Below are 18,090 nucleotides of genomic sequence, written 5' to 3' on the forward strand. Positions count from 1 at the left end.
TATATATATTGAGTGAATTTGATAGTTGCGCGAATTATAGTTGATAGTTGAGTGAATTAGATAGTTACCAGATAATACCTATTTTAAATCGACAAAATCGAGGTTTCGTATTCTCCAGTTTTCTTCTCTGAAACTGGACCAATTTAAAAAAAAATTTCATCATCGGTATGAGAAAGATATTTCCTATGATTGTTTGCTCGTATTATTTTAAAAATCAACCATTAAAATAGCACGCTGGACTCTTTTCGTGGGTGTAAAAAAGAGGCGATTTTATAGATTTTTGGCGGCTCCCAGTTCCTATAAAAATTAACTAATCAAAAAAAATAAAACCACAGAAACATGCCTATGGTAGATATCCATAGCATATTAAAAAATAAGTTCTCTAGTGCCATAATTGAGAAAGGGAGAAGTGAAATACGTTTGTATGGACAAAGGGCTGGTGTCCAGCCCTCTTAATGTAGTATTTTTCGTTTTTCTTTGTGTGCTCGTATTTTTTTAAAAATCAACCATTAAAATAGCACGCTGGACTCTTTTCGTGGGTGTAAAAAAGAGGCGATTTTATAGATTTTTGGCGGCTCCCAGCTCCTATAAAAAATAACTAATCAAAAAAATAAAACAACAGAAACATGCCTATGGTAGATATCCACATCATATTAAAAAATAAGTTCTCTAGTGCCATAATTGAGGAAGGGAGAAGTGTAATACGTTTGTATGGACAAAGGCCTGGTGTCCAGCCCTCTTAATGTAGTATTTTTCGTTTTCCTTTAAATATGATTTAAACAGTATCCATATATGTACATAAATATGGATTTGGCGAAAGAAGTGTAATCAAAACAAAAAAATATATATTAGGTAATCTGCTAATTTCATTTAATTCTATCCCCATCCATCTGGGTAAAGATCCGAAATTTTCTCACCTCTATGTATTGAGCCATCAATCCATGTATAGAGTGGCATTACAATGTTGAAATAACACATGTATGTATGTATGTATTTACTGCAAAATCAAGCATGATTTGTAAACGCAAGTTAACGGCCCCAGTCTCCGTCAGGTGAAGGCTAATTTCGCCAGAGAATATCAATTAATTCTAAATTTAGAACATATTATGCTCATTAGATACATACATACGTATGTTTATGTATTTACTAGTACTTCCTAAATAATTATTAGGTATTTAAAAACAAATTGGATGAGTGAAATCTGACCCCGTGTCCCTTTTAGAGTTAATGAATGACGTACAGTGGCATCTCAATTAGCTATTGTGGTGTGTTGAACGACGATAACCCTGGTTGAACCGATCTCGCGCCCGACAACCTTTCCATATCTTAATTAGTGACATATGCCACACATATTCAGATTACATTATATTATATTTACAAAACAATAAGAATATTGTATGATGTATTACGACTTATTACTCGCCTTATAACAAACCTCCTTACAACTTATTAAATAAATATCTTAAGAGGGCTGTACACCTGAAACCTTAATTTTGTTACCGTTCCTTTCTTCGATATATATATTGAGTGTATGTATATATTGAGTGAATGCGACAATATATATCAATATATATATTGAGTGAATGCGACAGTTGCGCTTCGACCAGATAAAACGTATTTTAAATTGACAAAATCGAGGTTTCGTATTCTACTATTTTCTCCTCCAAAACTGGACCAATTTTTAAAAAAATTTCATCATCGGTATGAGAAAGATACTTTCTGTGCATCTATCGACGTATTTTTTTTTAAATCGACCGTTAAATAAGCACGCTGGACTCGTTTCGTGGGTGTAAAAAAGAGGCGATTTTATAGATGTTTGGCGGCTCCTAGCTCATATAAAAAATAATTAATCTAAAAAATAAAACTATAGATGCACTCCAATGGTGGATATCCATAACATATTAAAAAATAATTTCTCTAGTGCCATAATTGAGGAAGGGAGAAGTATAGTACGTTTGTATGGACAAGGCGCTGCTGTCCAGCCCTCTTAATATTGTATTTACATACCTATCTATGTATAATACATATTTACAATATATGCATATTTATTTATTTAATTATTTACATATATACCAGGAAGGCCTTACAGGTAAATCCCAATGCGCCAATTATAAATACAAATGCAGCATTTTTATTACAAGCTGTTGAATTGCGAGACACTGAAAATCTCGCAAATTAACGAGACATCTATGAATTGTACATAAATTTTATTGTGCATCAATCAAACTTCAAATAGTGGTGACATAGTACATATGTAGGTAGGAAGGATTTTTAGCCAATTTTTTTTCCGGGAACCGTTTCAACAATGAAATCAGAGAAAATTGGCAAGCTCTGATAGGAAACGATCAACCTGGAGTCACAAATCCAGGTTTGACCAACAGCATACTCTGAAAAATTCATTTTCATTCAGGGATTGAACCCGGCACCTTCTTGACGCTAAGCAGAAGCTTAACGACCGAGCTATGCTGCTGGCTAATATAATATTAATAGCAATAGAAATATTCGTCTGGTAGTAAAGATGAAGAGATAAAGAGAATTATGAAATTAGGATGGAGTGCGTGCGGATGAATGCTGTTTTTAAATCAAAAATGCCACTCTGCTTGAAGAAAAAGATCTTCGATCAATGCGTTTTGCCAGTGATGACTAAAGCCCGGACCCTGAGGGGGCCGTCCATTGTTCAAATGTTGTAAATGCATTGTTAAAGGTTTGCCGAACCTTTTTTACAAAGGATTTACAACAATGGAACAATGGATAGCACTGTGACTATCCAACCTTTAGTGATGACATATGGATGTGAAACTTGGACACAACGCCAAGATGCTACACAAAATCGAATGCACTCAAAGAAGTATGGAACGCTGTATGCTTGGCATAACGAGGAAAGACAGGAAGCGGAACACGTGGGTGAGAAACATGACAAGGGTAGTGGACATAGTAGATAGAGTAAAGAGATTGAAATGGCAATGGGCGGGCCACGTGGCTAAAAAGGTGGACAAAAGAAGTGCTTGAATGGTACCCGAGAGAATGCAAAAGGGTAAAAGGAAGACCGCAGGGAAGATGGGTGGACGAAATTAGGAAAATGTGCGGAGTGAGATGGATGAGAGTTGCGCAAAACAGAGACGAGTGGAAGCGTGTTGGAGAGGCCTTCATCCAGCAATGGATGGTGAATGACTGTAAATGATGATGATGATGATATATGTAAGTAACACTTGGCTAAATTGACGAGTTTATACTTTTAAAGATATTAATTTCTATGAGTGCTTATATGCAGAGCCATAGAGAGAAAATCCGGGCCCCAGTGGAAATTTGAAAATCCAGGCCCGCCCCCTTGACCCATGTAGTTAAAAAAAAAAGAAGTGATGTGGGTATTTCGATTAATATCGTTGCTTATTAATAAAAATATATTTCTTATTAATTTATATACAATACAGCGAAACAAATGAAATTAATAAAATACAACACATAAAATTAAAAATTAAATAATTAAAACATGTATACACACGTTCAAAAATAGTTTCATTTTAAAAAAAATAATGCTGTCATACATGACATAAATATTAAACATTTAACATTGTATAATATAAAAAACCGTAAAATATCAACTTAAATTATTAAATTAAATTATAATGTATTGAAATTTGGATGATTTTTTCTGTGAGAGCTCTTTAAAATGTCTCAATATATGTATGTACATATATTATTCAGATTGATACATGTTCATTATGGATTAAAATAATCAACATAGCAAACAGTTGAATAATAAAAATGAATTCGTAAACGACAAATATTATTAAATTAATTTAAAAACTAACTTTGATTTGAAATATGTATTCTAAATCCAGTCTACCGTTCGCAATTATACAGCAAAATTTTAACATGTTTGAATAACGTATTTTCCTACAGTCGAAAGACAAACGGATACTTTTAACTTTCAATCATTTATTAGTATATTTCTGTTGAATTATTCTAGAAATAGCACGTGTATCACATTTGCAATTTTAAGTTAAAAGTTTCATAGCAAATTTGCAAAAAGGTAAATGTGAAAGATTTTATCTTTATTATCGATGTAAAAATGCACTAATCTCGTACTTTTAACTGTCCGCCTGTTACCTGCTTGAATTGGCCAAGAGCTATTTTACTAATTTGCTTTGGATATTGTGACGAAGGAACTGACCATTCTAAACACCAGAACAGATCTTTCCCTAAATTTTATTATGCCATAAGTAGATAAATCCGTTACTCGAAAACAGTTATACCATTTTTCTCAGTATCCAAAAAACCCTAAGAGTATAAAGGCCAAATAATGCTTGTATACTTTTGCTAAAAATGTACATATTATTTACGGGGGCCCCGGTCCCCTTCAAATGCCGGGCACGGGTTATTTGCATACACTTCCCCCCCCCCCCTCTCGTCGGCCCTGCTTATATGACAGCAACGAGAAGTTGAGGTATGCTGTTCAAAGTCGTCGCGATTGTATACATACAAATCCACTCATAGACCTGTAAAAAATGTATAGTTACATTAACTTGTATACCTCGTAAATCTAAATCTACATTTTATTCGTCAGAGACAGAACGAAAACTATTTTAACGACTGTCAAATTATATTAATTTTATTGCTCTTTTTTTAAAGTAGATTTGGAATAGTTCTAAAAGATAGCACAAACAGGGTGCATTATTTCAGCTTCTTCCGAGGGAGGGGGGGGGGTTAAAGTTAGCTAGTTTGTGTTTGTACTTTGTAAGACCATTTTTAAATTAAATAAATTTAACAAAATGCACGTCACTCCAAATGCTATTTGGGTTCGATTAAACAGCTGATTTTTACAACGACACTGTGATTTAGTAAGGATTAAATTCAATTCCATGGCGACAGCCTTGGGCAGTTGCATACAGTTCTTATTTATCGTTATAATCCAATTTGCAAATAGTATCAAACTAATCTGACCAACAATTAAAACGATTCCCCAAATATAATATATGTACAAGTAGACAAAGAAAATTTATCGCAACCATTATTATTAAAAATTAAGGGGCTATCTCTACTAAAATCCCTTTATATATAATACTTTCTTCGTACAAATTTTCAGATTTTAACTTGAATCAAAATTATTTTATGACTAAATGATTTATATTATATTTATTAACACAATTAAACATCGAACTGGCGTAGTTATGATGATAAAATTGTTATAATGGAGAAATTTCTGAATAGGTTGGTATGTGTGTGTCATGGCTGTGGTTTGTTCCGTTACGATCGCTGAGCACACGTGCGACGTAAACAACGCCGGTGTGACAGCGACAGCACGAACACGTGATAAGTGAAACAGAACAGTGAATTCCTTGAAAATGGGTAAAATAAAGCAAGAAGCAGGCACGGAGACCGTCGTCAAAGTGGAACCGGAAGATGGAGCACCAGAATCCTTATCGTACGCTGACAAGTTACGCGTCTGTACATCCATAGCACATCCCATGGCGAACAAGAAACTAGCCAAAAAATGCTACAAGCTCATCAAGAAAGCGTCCGAACACAAGAAATACATCAATTGTGGACTCAAGCTCGTCCAGAAACACATTCGTCTGGGACACAAAGGGTAAATGCCTCATTTGTACTTCAACATAACCTCACTATTTCGCCCATTAGGTGTTTTGCCTACTGATTTGTTTTTTAATTAAAATCTGATTCTCGGTAACTTATTTTTTTCCGTATTCATTTCAAAATTACTTTTTTTTACAGGATTGTTCTTTTCGCCGGAGATATTTCTCCAATCGAAATTATGTGCCATTTGCCTGGTGTGTGCGAAGAGAAGTCTATTCCGTATTGCTATGTTCCCAGCAGACAAGACATCGGTACAGCGATGGGAGTCAAAAGAGGTTGTCTTATGGTTTTAGTAAAAGAACATGAAGACTACGGTGAACTTTTCGAGGAGTGTAAGACAGAAATCAAAACATTACCTTCACCTTTGTAATAGTTTTAGCTTAAATAGTTTATGTTGGTATCTGAATGAGTTCTACTTTTATAATGTATTGAGATCTATTGGAGAAAATCTCCAATGTTTATTTTTGAGTATGTGTCATCTTTGAAAATATTCATGTTCTGGTACAGTAAATGTGTAATAGTTTTTAAGTATTGTATAAATAAAATTTCTTTTAACTATTTCTTGTTTTTATTATCTCAATTTTTTCTCATAATTAGTTTCTTTGTATGTTTGAGTCTTTCTTATTGAGTCCTGTCTTTTGCTTTATTTCTTGGGTAAATAATACGTTTTTGAACAAAATATTTTTTTATTGATAAATGTTATAATGCTTTGACATTTTAATTTTTTTTATTCACAATTAAAATTGGAACATTATAGTAAAACCCCAATCATACGGGTCCAAGTTTGATCAATTTAAAACCAAATAAATTACTACATCCTTCGACCGTACAAAGATATTATACGGCCGGAGACTATATCATATTTTTTCTACTAATCTAAGAATACAACTCGTTTCCAAACAGGACGTCCATTTCAATATATTAACCTGGGGTGTTACTATAGTGATTAAAACATCCATCAAACTTACTTGAATATAAAAAAATAAGATATTTATTTGGGGAATTTATAATTGGACAGCATAAGCGAGTTAAGTATCGAGAAAATTAGAATTGGAAATAAAATGATATTTATTAACTATAAAATAATTGTATAGGTCTGATTGAAGGCATTTTTCATTTTCCCTAGACATACGGAAAGTATCTTCGGTCCCTGTCACGCTATACTAAATATTTGTGCGTGCATTTTGACAAAAAAATCAACATGTATGAAAATATTTCGGTATAATTTCATATAAATTTTGTTTTGTGGAATTTCTAGTTAAAAATTTGCAGACAGCATATATTGCGTTTGGGGCCTTAATAAATACATATTTCATAATAATAGAGAGGTGAGAGGAATTGTCTCAGGAAACCAAAATAATCCGATTCAAGATGAAGTGATTCATGATAGAGAATACAAACAGTAAAAACCTATACAACATTGATTTCAATATAATTGACAAGGATTTACTTTTCTATTTTATATGTACGATCTACATTATAGTGGAAAAGAGATTGACGCAGACAAACCTAGGCTTAGTGTTGTCATAATAATATATTCACATTTTAATTGAGCTTTTCGTTTTGCCGTGTTGACGTAAAAATTTTCGTTTTTCACTCAATGAACTTCGAAATATTTAGTAGATTATACACACATTCTCGAAAACTCAAGCATAGACCTAACACAATTTCACAGAGTCACATTTTTTTTTCATTTGTACTTGAAGTGAAAATATCTGGTTAGCAAAAATTCATATAGATCATTTCTCTAACGATGTTAAATCAAGCATTATGTGTATATTTGAGACAAACAATTAGTACTGTAATTATAGTACATATGAAGCACATCAGCACTGGCAGAATTATAATGAATCTTACAGATCTGAAAACAGAAATACATAATTGAATAATTGTTTTTTTTTTTTAATTAATACAGTAATGACAATGATGTAAATTAATTTAACACATACTAGAAATTAAATATATTCTGCCAAAACTTAATTTTTTATAAAAGCAACTACATACATACATATATGATTGCATTACAGCAAACTCACCGGGTTATACTGTATGGTAAAAGTATGCAAACGACATTCGTTGCCACGAAAATCGCGAATACGGAATATCTGGCACTCGAGTTTTCATAATATGATAGTTCGCATGGGTGACTCTCAATGGATGGAATTTTCGGGTGCCAGATGTTCCATCATCGAGATATTGGTAACGTGTGCGAGATCGCTTTTTGCGAAATAATATTGATCATAAGCATACATTTTAGTTTTGCAAGTATTTTGACAGGAGTAAATGTATTATACAATATAATGAAATGGTTGCCATATCTACTAAATTATGAGAATTGTATTGACTGTCTTAATAGTAAATATTCATTTCGTTTTATTAACCCTTTGAGTGCTGACGTATTTTCTGTTGAAAACCCGCCACGCTGAAAATTTCACCAACATTTCCAACTAGAATTATTTAAAAATCCAATAGAAAGCAGGTATACAAATTGTAGTTAATCCAAACAAACCCTAGATAACTACCGCCGAGGATTTCGAGTATTGTTAAGGTGTGTTTAGACTGTAATATATGTCCTGGAACAATTTAAAATAAATAAAAATGTATTTTTCCAAAACTAGTTCGATCTTCTTCATTGTTGATAAAATGTAATGCTCACAATCTAAATGCCAAGCCACAATCTAAAATACTCAGCAGTTAGGGATTTCCATCGGGAAATTCTGATATGGTTATAAATTCAGAAATTCCCGTGTAAACCACCATTCATTATAAACGTTGACAAATGAATGACATGGATTACAAGACCCTTGTTCAATGCAATTTTTTTCAATGCTACCTGGAAAGGCTTAGCGGTTAGTATTCTTGTTAACTTTATACATGCTCTCGGCGTTTTTCAAGGCCATGGACTCGTTGGCAAAACGCCGATTGGCGTTAGTCAGCATTCAAAGGGTTAAATGTATTTGAATCGAAAAAAATTAATATTTAGCGACAGCCAGTTACACACACATAACGAATGGCCTTAGTTTTCCATATTTATTTATTTATTTATTTATTTATTACAGTTAAGCTATAGTGACATTACAGATATAATCCAGAGCGTCACTATAGCTGCATAGGTGTAAGATATATACATAGAAGAATACACTTCAAGCGCATTTTTCTAATGAAAACACTGATGTTTTTTATTACAATTATATAAATATAATCACATGTAATATATAAAATGTGTTTTATTGAAAAAAAAAGAAATTTCAAGATAATTTATGATTTAAAAAAGATGGTAGGAAGCTATCCTATCTGATTTCGACCACTCAAAATTATATACACAGTATATATTGAGAATTTCATTGACATTTGTTTGAGACAAAAACACTTAAATTACCCTATAAGTTTCCTCTGTTAATTATTACTACTAATATATCTCATTTTGATGACCTTGAATGTGACTGCATAAATAATAAGAGAAATTCAGCCGAATTTTCCTTCAAATACTGCCTCATTTCTAATTTATCTCTGGGTAGTCTCAGCATCGGCGAATCGTGTAATATCCAGTTTACACTTTGAAACTAATGACAATCTAAATATGTACTGTACCTGTTTATAGCTTGTTAAATATTTACATCAGATAGCACTCGTGTCTATTCCTTTGCACTGGTGTAATTTAACATGCTCTATAGTGCACGTGGCTAATAGACACACACCATGTCACGCATCATAACTACCATGCTTGCTATACCTTCAAGTCAAATAAGTGCTATGTTAACAAACTATGTACATATTAGTTTTTTATGTGTTAAAATGGTAATTTGATATACATACTCATAGGTATATAGGAGAATACCTGTGTTTATATATATATAAATGTAATGCTAAAAGCTGTGATAAAGAATAAAAAATTACCACTTACACGAAAACCATGTGAACTGTATAAGAGGTATGTAAAAACTAGGCAGTAGAAGAAAAGCAACTTGTGAAATATGTATGAACGTGTACATACATACATATGTGTAGTATAATATTACCAAGTTGTGATTGAAAACAACGTTCATTAAAATATATATGTAGATAAGTGATGAAAATAAAAGTAAATGTTTGCATAAAAAAATTTATTCTAAAAAATAAAAAATACATTGATAGATATATCACTATATTATACGTCTATCACAGATGTTTATTATAATATAAGTTTAAAATTATAAAAGTGATTATCACACGGTTATAATGTGTTTAATTACCTCCTGGGTAGTTCTTGTCAAAGTGGCACACTGGGCTCGTCTTCATTGTGGTTGACTACGTGCCCTACGGAGTTAGCATTGCTCTGGAAGAGACTTGTGGAAACGTCAGGATTGGACTCGGTAGCTTCGGAACGTCGAGATTTACCTATGATTGATAAAAAAATTTTGATTCTGATACACCGTTACACTAAAATATGAAAAATGATCGCTTCACAACGAAAATTTAGATAAAATCCAATGAAACTAACAACACCAATTTGCGAAACACAAACAACCCGCACGTCTACCTTCTTGAGGTCTCTTCAATGAAGGTTTAATTTCTTTATTTTGTTCATGGCAACATTTTTGATAGTAATCATAATCTTTCAAATACCTTTAAATGAAAATAGTACAATACAACTGTTATTATCATGAATGCAACTCAATACTTAATACTCGCAATTAGCAAAATAATATCACATACCAAACTGGAGGCCATCTATTTTCACTGAGGTATTCCTGATTTTCCGGATGCAGTAATCGAACAGACCGAGGAGACATCTTACACAGTTTGTTATAATTGACACACAGATGATTCATGCACCATTCAGCAAGATAGTGAGCATTATGCAACTTAAAACAAATTTTAAAATCATATATTCCATTTTTAAAATAAAATTAATTGGAGTAATAAGATTTGATACCTTAACTGGTTCCAACAATCGAATACAAAGATCTACAGCTTCGTTTGGATCACTTAGAGCAATCCTGGCCAAATCTTCAGTCACCCGTTCCTCTACAAGATTTATTAGCCTGTTTAAGCACAGCCGATTTGCTAATTCCAAAAGACTAACACATCGACCAGCAGCGACTTGTGGCACAGAATCTGTATATAAGTAGCACATCAGTTTGTGAAAAGTGTACCATCTAACACCAGGAAATGCTATCTGAAATGGAAATATTAAATTATAATAAAAGAACACTCAATAACAATTGCATACTACATACATAGTATTAAAATAATAATGCTTACTATTCTTGCGGTACTTTCTCTAAAATCTCCTTGCAACATAGCTTTCATTGGATCACACCGTGCTACCAAAATGGCTTTGTGTGCTGTTTGGGTTCCGTCATCCAATTCAAACGTTACGTCACCAAATAAACCGTGTTCAATACATAGATCTTGTATTTTACTTCTCATTCCCTGTAAATTAAATTTCGAAATTTATATTAAATATATGTGCATATGTATATAATTAAAAAAAAAGTTAATATGAATTTGATTCAACATACACTACTATAAAGTTCCATGGCCTCATCGTTCATTAGCTGCTGCCCGGCTTGAATGGTAGAAAGTAATGCACTCAAATATGTAAGCTCTAAAAATTCAGCTGCCTGTCGAATTTCCTAAAAAGCATATTAGATATTTAAATATGTGTCAATAAATTTAAATATTCATTAACTATTACAATAAAATAGACAGTCTTTGAACAACTAGTGCAAAGAAAAACAAGTTCAAATAATAATAATATAAAAAAAAAAAATCAAAATGAAAAATGAGAGCAGTCTCATGATGCCGAAAACAAAGTAATTCAACAGCTCATAATCTGCAAAGCTTCAAATTATAACATGTAAAAGTAATGTTCCACAAATTAAAATGATTTACTAATTGAATGAATAACGTCATGAGTGAAACCTCTCGTAACGATGACTGAAATGTAATATTTTCTTCCCGGTTCTGAAAAGAGCTGTGTTACTAGAAATGAACAAATATACAACAGACTAAGTATTGATTGTGAGCTAGACATACGCCATTCCATGCAAAAATGAACTTACAATAAGTCCAGCACAGATTTAGTCTTTTTTTTTACAAATTTTATTACATTTCAAAATATTAGGACGGTCCTATGTGTGATTTATAATTACAGAATAGATTTAAGAACAGTAAAATTATTTCATGAAACAAATGTTTCAAGAATTTGTGTAAATCGGAACAAGTTGTAACAAAATATTTTCATATTTACATATTGAAAGTGTAAATGCAATGATTTATTATAGTATTCCGAGTTTAATGCACCATTTCCTAGTACTAAATGAAATGTGATCCATCTACAAACAATATTACTTAATTTGAAATTACCAGGAATAATCCAATCGATGCTGTCTGTATAGAAAAATGTGAAATACAAAATTTTCAAAAACTTATTCAATGCTTAATGATTAGTTAATGAAAGAAAGCTTTCAAATTCATATAAAAAATATACCATTTCTTTCAAATTCCTAATATTTTTATTATCATGATTCAATTTTTTTATCATTATATGTAATTTTCATTTACAAAATGTAAAACAAAATATTTACTTAAATAATCAACTTGTTTTTTTAAAGAAAAAATTTAATATAATAAATTGTAGCTACTAAGAGGAGAGATCACAGTCATTGACCACATTATATGCTATTAGGCACATGGATTTTCAAGTTAGAAGTATTGATTGGTAGTGAAACCTACTAATGTTAGTTTAAACTTTCAAATCCAATTGACCAACGGCTTTCAATCAGTCAATTACTATGACCTTTTCTCTATATTGTAATATTAGAAATAGAGATTAAATCGATTTTACAAAATTGTATAGTTCACCTGCATCTGTATGAGATCGTTATCTAAAGTTCCCGTGTAAATGAAACGTAGACATTGTTGCATAGCTTTAGAAGTAATAATTTTACTCAATGTAACAATCGTTTGCGTCGAAGCCTGCCCATTTGATGCATTGTCATTCTGTAACAGCAAGCCATTAACGCATATAAACACATTTCAATGCTTAAAATTATGTTTTCCAACCGAAGCAAAACAAACCTTAATGAGTTTTATAGATACAAAGGCGGGATGATTAAGATCCTTATATAAATCTAAATTTTTCTTACTGATTTCAGTTGACGGTAAAATCTGACAAGAGCGTCTCTTCATTTGTTCCCAAACTCTAAAATACACCATATTTAATATTTCCACACACACAAATATCGATTATTATTGATTTAAAACGTATTATAAAGTACTTGGCAGATTTGGTTTGGTCCTGTCTTATAAGATATTCAGTATCTTCGTTAAATTCACCGGCCGTTGCTTCACCGAATGTACTGACCTGTTTGTATGCAAATTTATTTTAATATGATTATAAATACACTACCAATATTAAAACTATGGGAAAAATATTGAATTACCATACTGGATTCGCTGGAACTTCTAGCACCTAATTCACTACTACAGTAAATAGACAAATCCATTGTTAAAAGTCGGTGGAATGCAACTGAATTTGCGGCCATCATGAATCTATGCGCCGGAAAGGCTTTTGAACCAGTAACCAGCACCATATCAGTATACATCTACAAACGTAAATAACGCATTTTTATTAACAGAAACTTAGAACTTATTAAAATTATATAAAATAATGAATAATACCTGGCTTAAATACAAATTGGTCATGTTTTCAGTATACGTACTGGAAGATACTGCTACTTCTGGAGGTAACGGTTTCGGTGGTTTAAATGGTGCCTAGAAAAAATAATACATTTAAATATAAAACAATTTAAAATATATTATACTGTTTGGATACTTTTTCTTACTTGGTATAATGGTCTTTGTACTCTCTTTAAATTAGTCATCCAGAAACGCTGCTGTCTTCGAGCCATCAAAGCGGCCCGTATAGCATTTTCGAACACTTCATTCACACCGTAATAAGTGAATACTGATGTTTCATAATAATAAACACCTATTTCATGCGCCAATGCTCTTCCCTGATCAGGCATTACGAGATCACTTTTTCTTGTGGCTCTTTAAAATTTAATAAACAGGCTAAATACACATATACATAATATGATAAAAGTCAATCAAGATTGAATGGTAGGCAAGTATACCTAACGAATGGACTCCTGTCTCTGAAATATGACAGATATGTTTCATCTCTATACATATAACGCAGATCATTTTTACAGCCGACCAGCAATATGGGAGTGTGAGGGCAGAATTTCCGAATTTCAGGATACCACATAGCTCCACAATTGCGCAAAGATACCGGGTTGGTGATGGAGAAACAGAGGAGGACCACATCAGACCTGTACACGATCAATCATGTCAAGCACGTACTACATATAATGTCAACAGATTATCAAAACAATGTTTTACCGTCCATATGCGAATCTTCTATCTTTGTCATGATCTCCGAATGTATCCCACAGTCTCAGCGACACATTTACACCATCGACGATCTCCCATGATCTCTCTAGCACCTTAAAGAATATAATGCAAATTGATATAAAGTAATTGATGTGGTGGTTTTAGTATATAGTAATGTAAAATACAATACATACATCTTTATAAATTCTATACTGATCGATTGCCCAAACTGTAGGAACATGTGTAGTGAGCAATTGAGACAGAGACACATGCTTGTTGCAAGCACGAGCACAGATGAGTCTCGTTTTGCCCACGGCTGTATCTCCAACTACTACACATTTCACAAGCTCCTGATGTGGCTGCTCGTTATCCATTCTTCCATAATCTTAAAACTATCTGAAACAATTAATATACAAATTAGTTTCGAGACGGTAACGTGTCGCCGTGACACGGGCATCGTAAACAAGGTGTCTGTAAAAAATGGCATAATAAATTTTGCATATACGCATTTTCATTAAGGCAAAGCACACGAAAACAGGTAAACAAAGAGTGCTAGTAAATCCTGTTAAAGTCAGCTGATATTTTAAAGTGTCAATGAAAAACAAACACGCCAGTATGAATTCAATAAGCACAAAGAAAAACAAATGATTTCTCTCTCTCTTCCTTCTCGAGTTGAAGGTTAGTCAACAAGATCATGAATAGGTCATGTAAAATTCTGTAACAAAGAATATTGCACTTTTATCTGTTCCATTTTTTTTATGTCAATAACTTAAATCGATCAAAGAAGACTAAGATTTATTTATATATAAATAAAAATTGTAATTCTTGAAACATTGAAACATAAAATAACTCATTTAAAACTAGTCTTGTCACTTGCTAAAATCCAATCTTGTATGTTTTAATTTATTTTCTCAGATAATTATAAATAGGCATATTATTCCAATTGTATTCAATATATTTCATGACTTACTATCTTTCATGAGTATTTCTTTTATATACTTGTATTTGTAAATTATTTGAAAAAATAAAAAAGAACAGTTATTATCTTACAATTCAGTTTCCTTCCTTATGTTTATATGAACATATATAATTAACAATTTATTTTTCAAAAAAAAAATTAGTAATGAGTACATATTCGAGGCTGTCGCAACGACATACCATGATAACATCTAAAACCTCTCCCGCCCCGTGGTGGAAATAAAATAGAATGATTGAGGATTCGGTGATTACATCCCAAATTTGAATCGCTACCAGAATAACCGCCGCTACGAAAATCATTCGCGCGTGTCTCCTGTCGCACGAAAACTGCCCAAATTATTACTCAAAACTACCCAAATCTCGTATAAAAAAGCATTTGTTCAGCAATATTTGGGCAGTTTTCTGTACGGCAATTTTCCTATGCGACGAGTTTTCGTGCGACAGCAAAACCGCGCGAGCGATTTTCGTAGCGGCGGTTATCCTGGTGGCGATTCACATTTGGAATATAACCCATTTACCATGATTGAGATATAAATTAGATAGCATCATATCGATAGATTTTTTTTTCAATTGTCAAACATTATACATACATACATATGTATGTATTGTAAGTATATTACAAACATCGATGAACAACAATAGTGTTTATACAGTATCATAGAAACATATATGGAAAAATTCTATAGTATTAATATTTCGAGTAATACACACATTTTACAGGGTGTAGCATATTTAGAAATTTGAATTTGCAACAGAGGAAAAGTTTTTGCCAATTTGGTAGAAACATTTCAATGAAATCAGATAAATTGGCAAAATCTGATAGGAAGCGATCGACCTGGAGTCACATATATCCGAGTCTGGCCAGTAACACCGGGACAGGGAATGAACCCATGATCCCTCAGTTGAAAGCATTACAAGCTAACCACTGATGTTGCAGGTTTTATTGAAATACAGTTTTAAAACGTTCAAGATATATAAGTAGAGAAGATTTTTGCTATAAGAATAACTTTATGTTCAACTGTAGCGATAGAGTTTTACCGAGCTTGATGCGAATAAGACAATTGAAAAGGTTAAAAATCACCGACTGATGAAAAACGAACGAACCAACGAACTGTTCACTTGGCAGCAATCAACTCAACAAACGATCCACTTGGTGCATCGATGATATTATGTACTTAACTGTGTGAGTGTCTCAGTCGTCTGCAGTGCAAAATGCAAAAAGGCAATCATATATGTATACGTACATTTCCAAGAAATTCATTAACCCTTGTGCTGACATATTTTCCGTGGAGAGCCCGCCACGTTGAAAATTTCGCCAACATTTCCAACTAGAATTATTTTGAAATCCAATAGAAAGCAAGTGTAAAAATTGTAGCTAATCCAAACAAACCCTAGATAACTACCGCCGAGGATTTCGAGTTTTGTAAAGGTGTGTTTAGATTCTATTATATCTTGCAACAATATGAAATAAGTAAAAGAAGTCTATTAATGAATGTATTTTACCAAAACTAGTTCCATCTTCTTCATTGTTGTTAAAATGTAATGCTCACAATCTAAATGCCAAGCCACAATCTAAAATACCCAGCAGCTAGGGATTTCCATCGGGAAATTCTGCTATGGATATAAATTCAGAAATTCCGGTGTAAACCAGTCTTTATAAACATTGACAAATGAATGACATGGATTACAAGACCCATGTTCAATGCATTTTTTTATGTTATATACAAGACCCATTTTCAATGCATATCTTGCAACACGGTGACCGTCATCGCATCGAAAGGTCGAAAAATAGAAAATGTTCGTTTACCATGAAGTCATATGAAAAGCTGGTAGTATATATATATCAGTGGCGTGCGGTAAAACTCTCTCTCCTCCCGTCGAACAGCCGCACTTAATTTGCCCGAGCAGGATACAAGAGGAACAGGCTATTCCTCCCGTATCCTGCCCGCGCACATTAAGCAAGGCTGTACGACAAAAAGAGAGATAATTTCACCGCATGCCACTGATATATTATATATACATAGAACCGTTAACCATGAACACAATATTTTTGATCTTTCGATTTTCGATCTTTGCTTTCCGATATTTCCTTTTTCGATCTTTCGACCTTTCGATGCCGTGATGTAGACCCCTTGCAACAATATGAAATAAGCAAAAGAAGTCTATTAATGAATGTATTTTTCCAAAACTAGTTCGATCTTCTTCATTGTTGTTAAAATGTAATGCTCACAATCTAAATGCCAAGCCACAATCTAAAATACCCAGCAGCTAGGGATTTACATCGGAAACTTCTGCTATGGATATAAATTCGGAAATTCCGGTGTAAACCGTTCTTTATAAACGTTGACAAATGAATGACGACCTGGAAATGCTTAGCTGGAAGTATTATTATTTTTTGTATAAGCTGAAAATACAATGCCTATAGTCGTTTTTCAGGTCCATGGACTTGTTGGCAAAACGCTGATCGGCGTTGGTCGGCATTCAAAGGGTTAACAATACTGAAAAACAATACAATCAGCGAATGAGCCGGTACATTAATCGGCTAATACCCGTATGAACCCTATTAGCGAAAGATGGCGAAGACATTGCTAAAAGGACGAAAATACACGGCGTTATTTATGTTGTGGGTAGAGCTGGGGTTGGGGAGGGTCGGGGGTGGAGTGGATCGATATCGGAGGAACGACCTCTCCGACGAAGAGTCCGGGGGCGGAGGCGGGATGCAGGGCGCTCCGCCCCACCGCTACTGCATCGTCCCCGGCCGGTGCACAGCCTCATTTAACATCTTTGCCGACGATGCACCTCGCATCACTCAACTCAGATGTGAATTGACTGCCCGCCTGGATGGGGAAAATCTCATTTCCGGTCGGCGGAAAACTGGAAATTTTCACCGGGAACAATGAAAGGTAACGTGAGAAGAGATTCTCCACCGTGCGCCTAATATAATCATTTTCGAGATATAATACGATAAGTTTGTCGTAGGAGTATAGTGTACTATGTAGATAGAGTGTCTGTCATCTAAAATATTCATGATACGTACGACGACGCTTTCATACCTTTATGTTGCAAAGCTGTGAGCGAAACTAGACTCAGACTCGACTACTACCACTCTAGTTTATTATAATATTATATATGTAT

The 18,090-nt window shown here is 33.3% G+C and overlaps 2 protein-coding genes across 3 annotated transcripts in view; one reads left to right on the top strand and one right to left on the bottom strand.

The window, feature by feature from the left end:
- The first annotated feature begins 5,211 nt into the window (after window positions 1-5,211).
- Window positions 5,212-6,267, top strand: NHP2 (NHP2 ribonucleoprotein). The gene is made up of 2 exons (XM_077430379.1): window positions 5,212-5,590; window positions 5,734-6,267. Exons 1-2 carry the CDS (start codon window positions 5,346-5,348, stop codon window positions 5,963-5,965), a joined length of 477 nt encoding a protein of 158 aa, XP_077286505.1. The 5' UTR covers window positions 5,212-5,345; the 3' UTR covers window positions 5,966-6,267.
- Window positions 6,268-9,685: 3,418 nt separating this feature from the next.
- The window catches only part of RhoBTB (Rho-related BTB domain containing), a 30,021-nt gene continuing 21,616 nt past the window's right edge, over window positions 9,686-18,090 (bottom strand). The window contains exons 2-16 of one of the 2 annotated variants that reach the window (XM_077430358.1): window positions 14,172-14,369; window positions 13,987-14,090; window positions 13,719-13,916; window positions 13,428-13,635; window positions 13,264-13,356; window positions 13,026-13,187; window positions 12,861-12,946; window positions 12,661-12,784; window positions 12,445-12,582; window positions 11,100-11,213; window positions 10,840-11,010; window positions 10,511-10,753; window positions 10,291-10,439; window positions 10,076-10,200; window positions 9,686-9,972 (exon numbers count right to left, since the gene is read on the bottom strand). In XM_077430358.1, coding sequence (XP_077286484.1) covers window positions 9,845-9,972; window positions 10,076-10,200; window positions 10,291-10,439; window positions 10,511-10,753; window positions 10,840-11,010; window positions 11,100-11,213; window positions 12,445-12,582; window positions 12,661-12,784; window positions 12,861-12,946; window positions 13,026-13,187; window positions 13,264-13,356; window positions 13,428-13,635; window positions 13,719-13,916; window positions 13,987-14,090; window positions 14,172-14,351 — 2,223 coding nt within the window. In that variant the 5' untranslated portion in view covers window positions 14,352-14,369 and the 3' untranslated portion in view covers window positions 9,686-9,844. Of the gene's footprint in view, window positions 9,973-10,075; window positions 10,201-10,290; window positions 10,440-10,510; window positions 10,754-10,839; window positions 11,011-11,099; window positions 11,214-12,444; window positions 12,583-12,660; window positions 12,785-12,860; window positions 12,947-13,025; window positions 13,188-13,263; window positions 13,357-13,427; window positions 13,636-13,718; window positions 13,917-13,986; window positions 14,091-14,171; window positions 14,374-18,090 lie in introns of both variants that reach the window. The other variant, XM_077430357.1, reaches the window with a different exon arrangement.

This window comes from Arctopsyche grandis, chromosome 5 (genome assembly GCF_051622035.1).
Source record: "Arctopsyche grandis isolate Sample6627 chromosome 5, ASM5162203v2, whole genome shotgun sequence".
Lineage (NCBI taxonomy): Eukaryota > Metazoa > Arthropoda > Insecta > Trichoptera > Hydropsychidae > Arctopsyche > Arctopsyche grandis.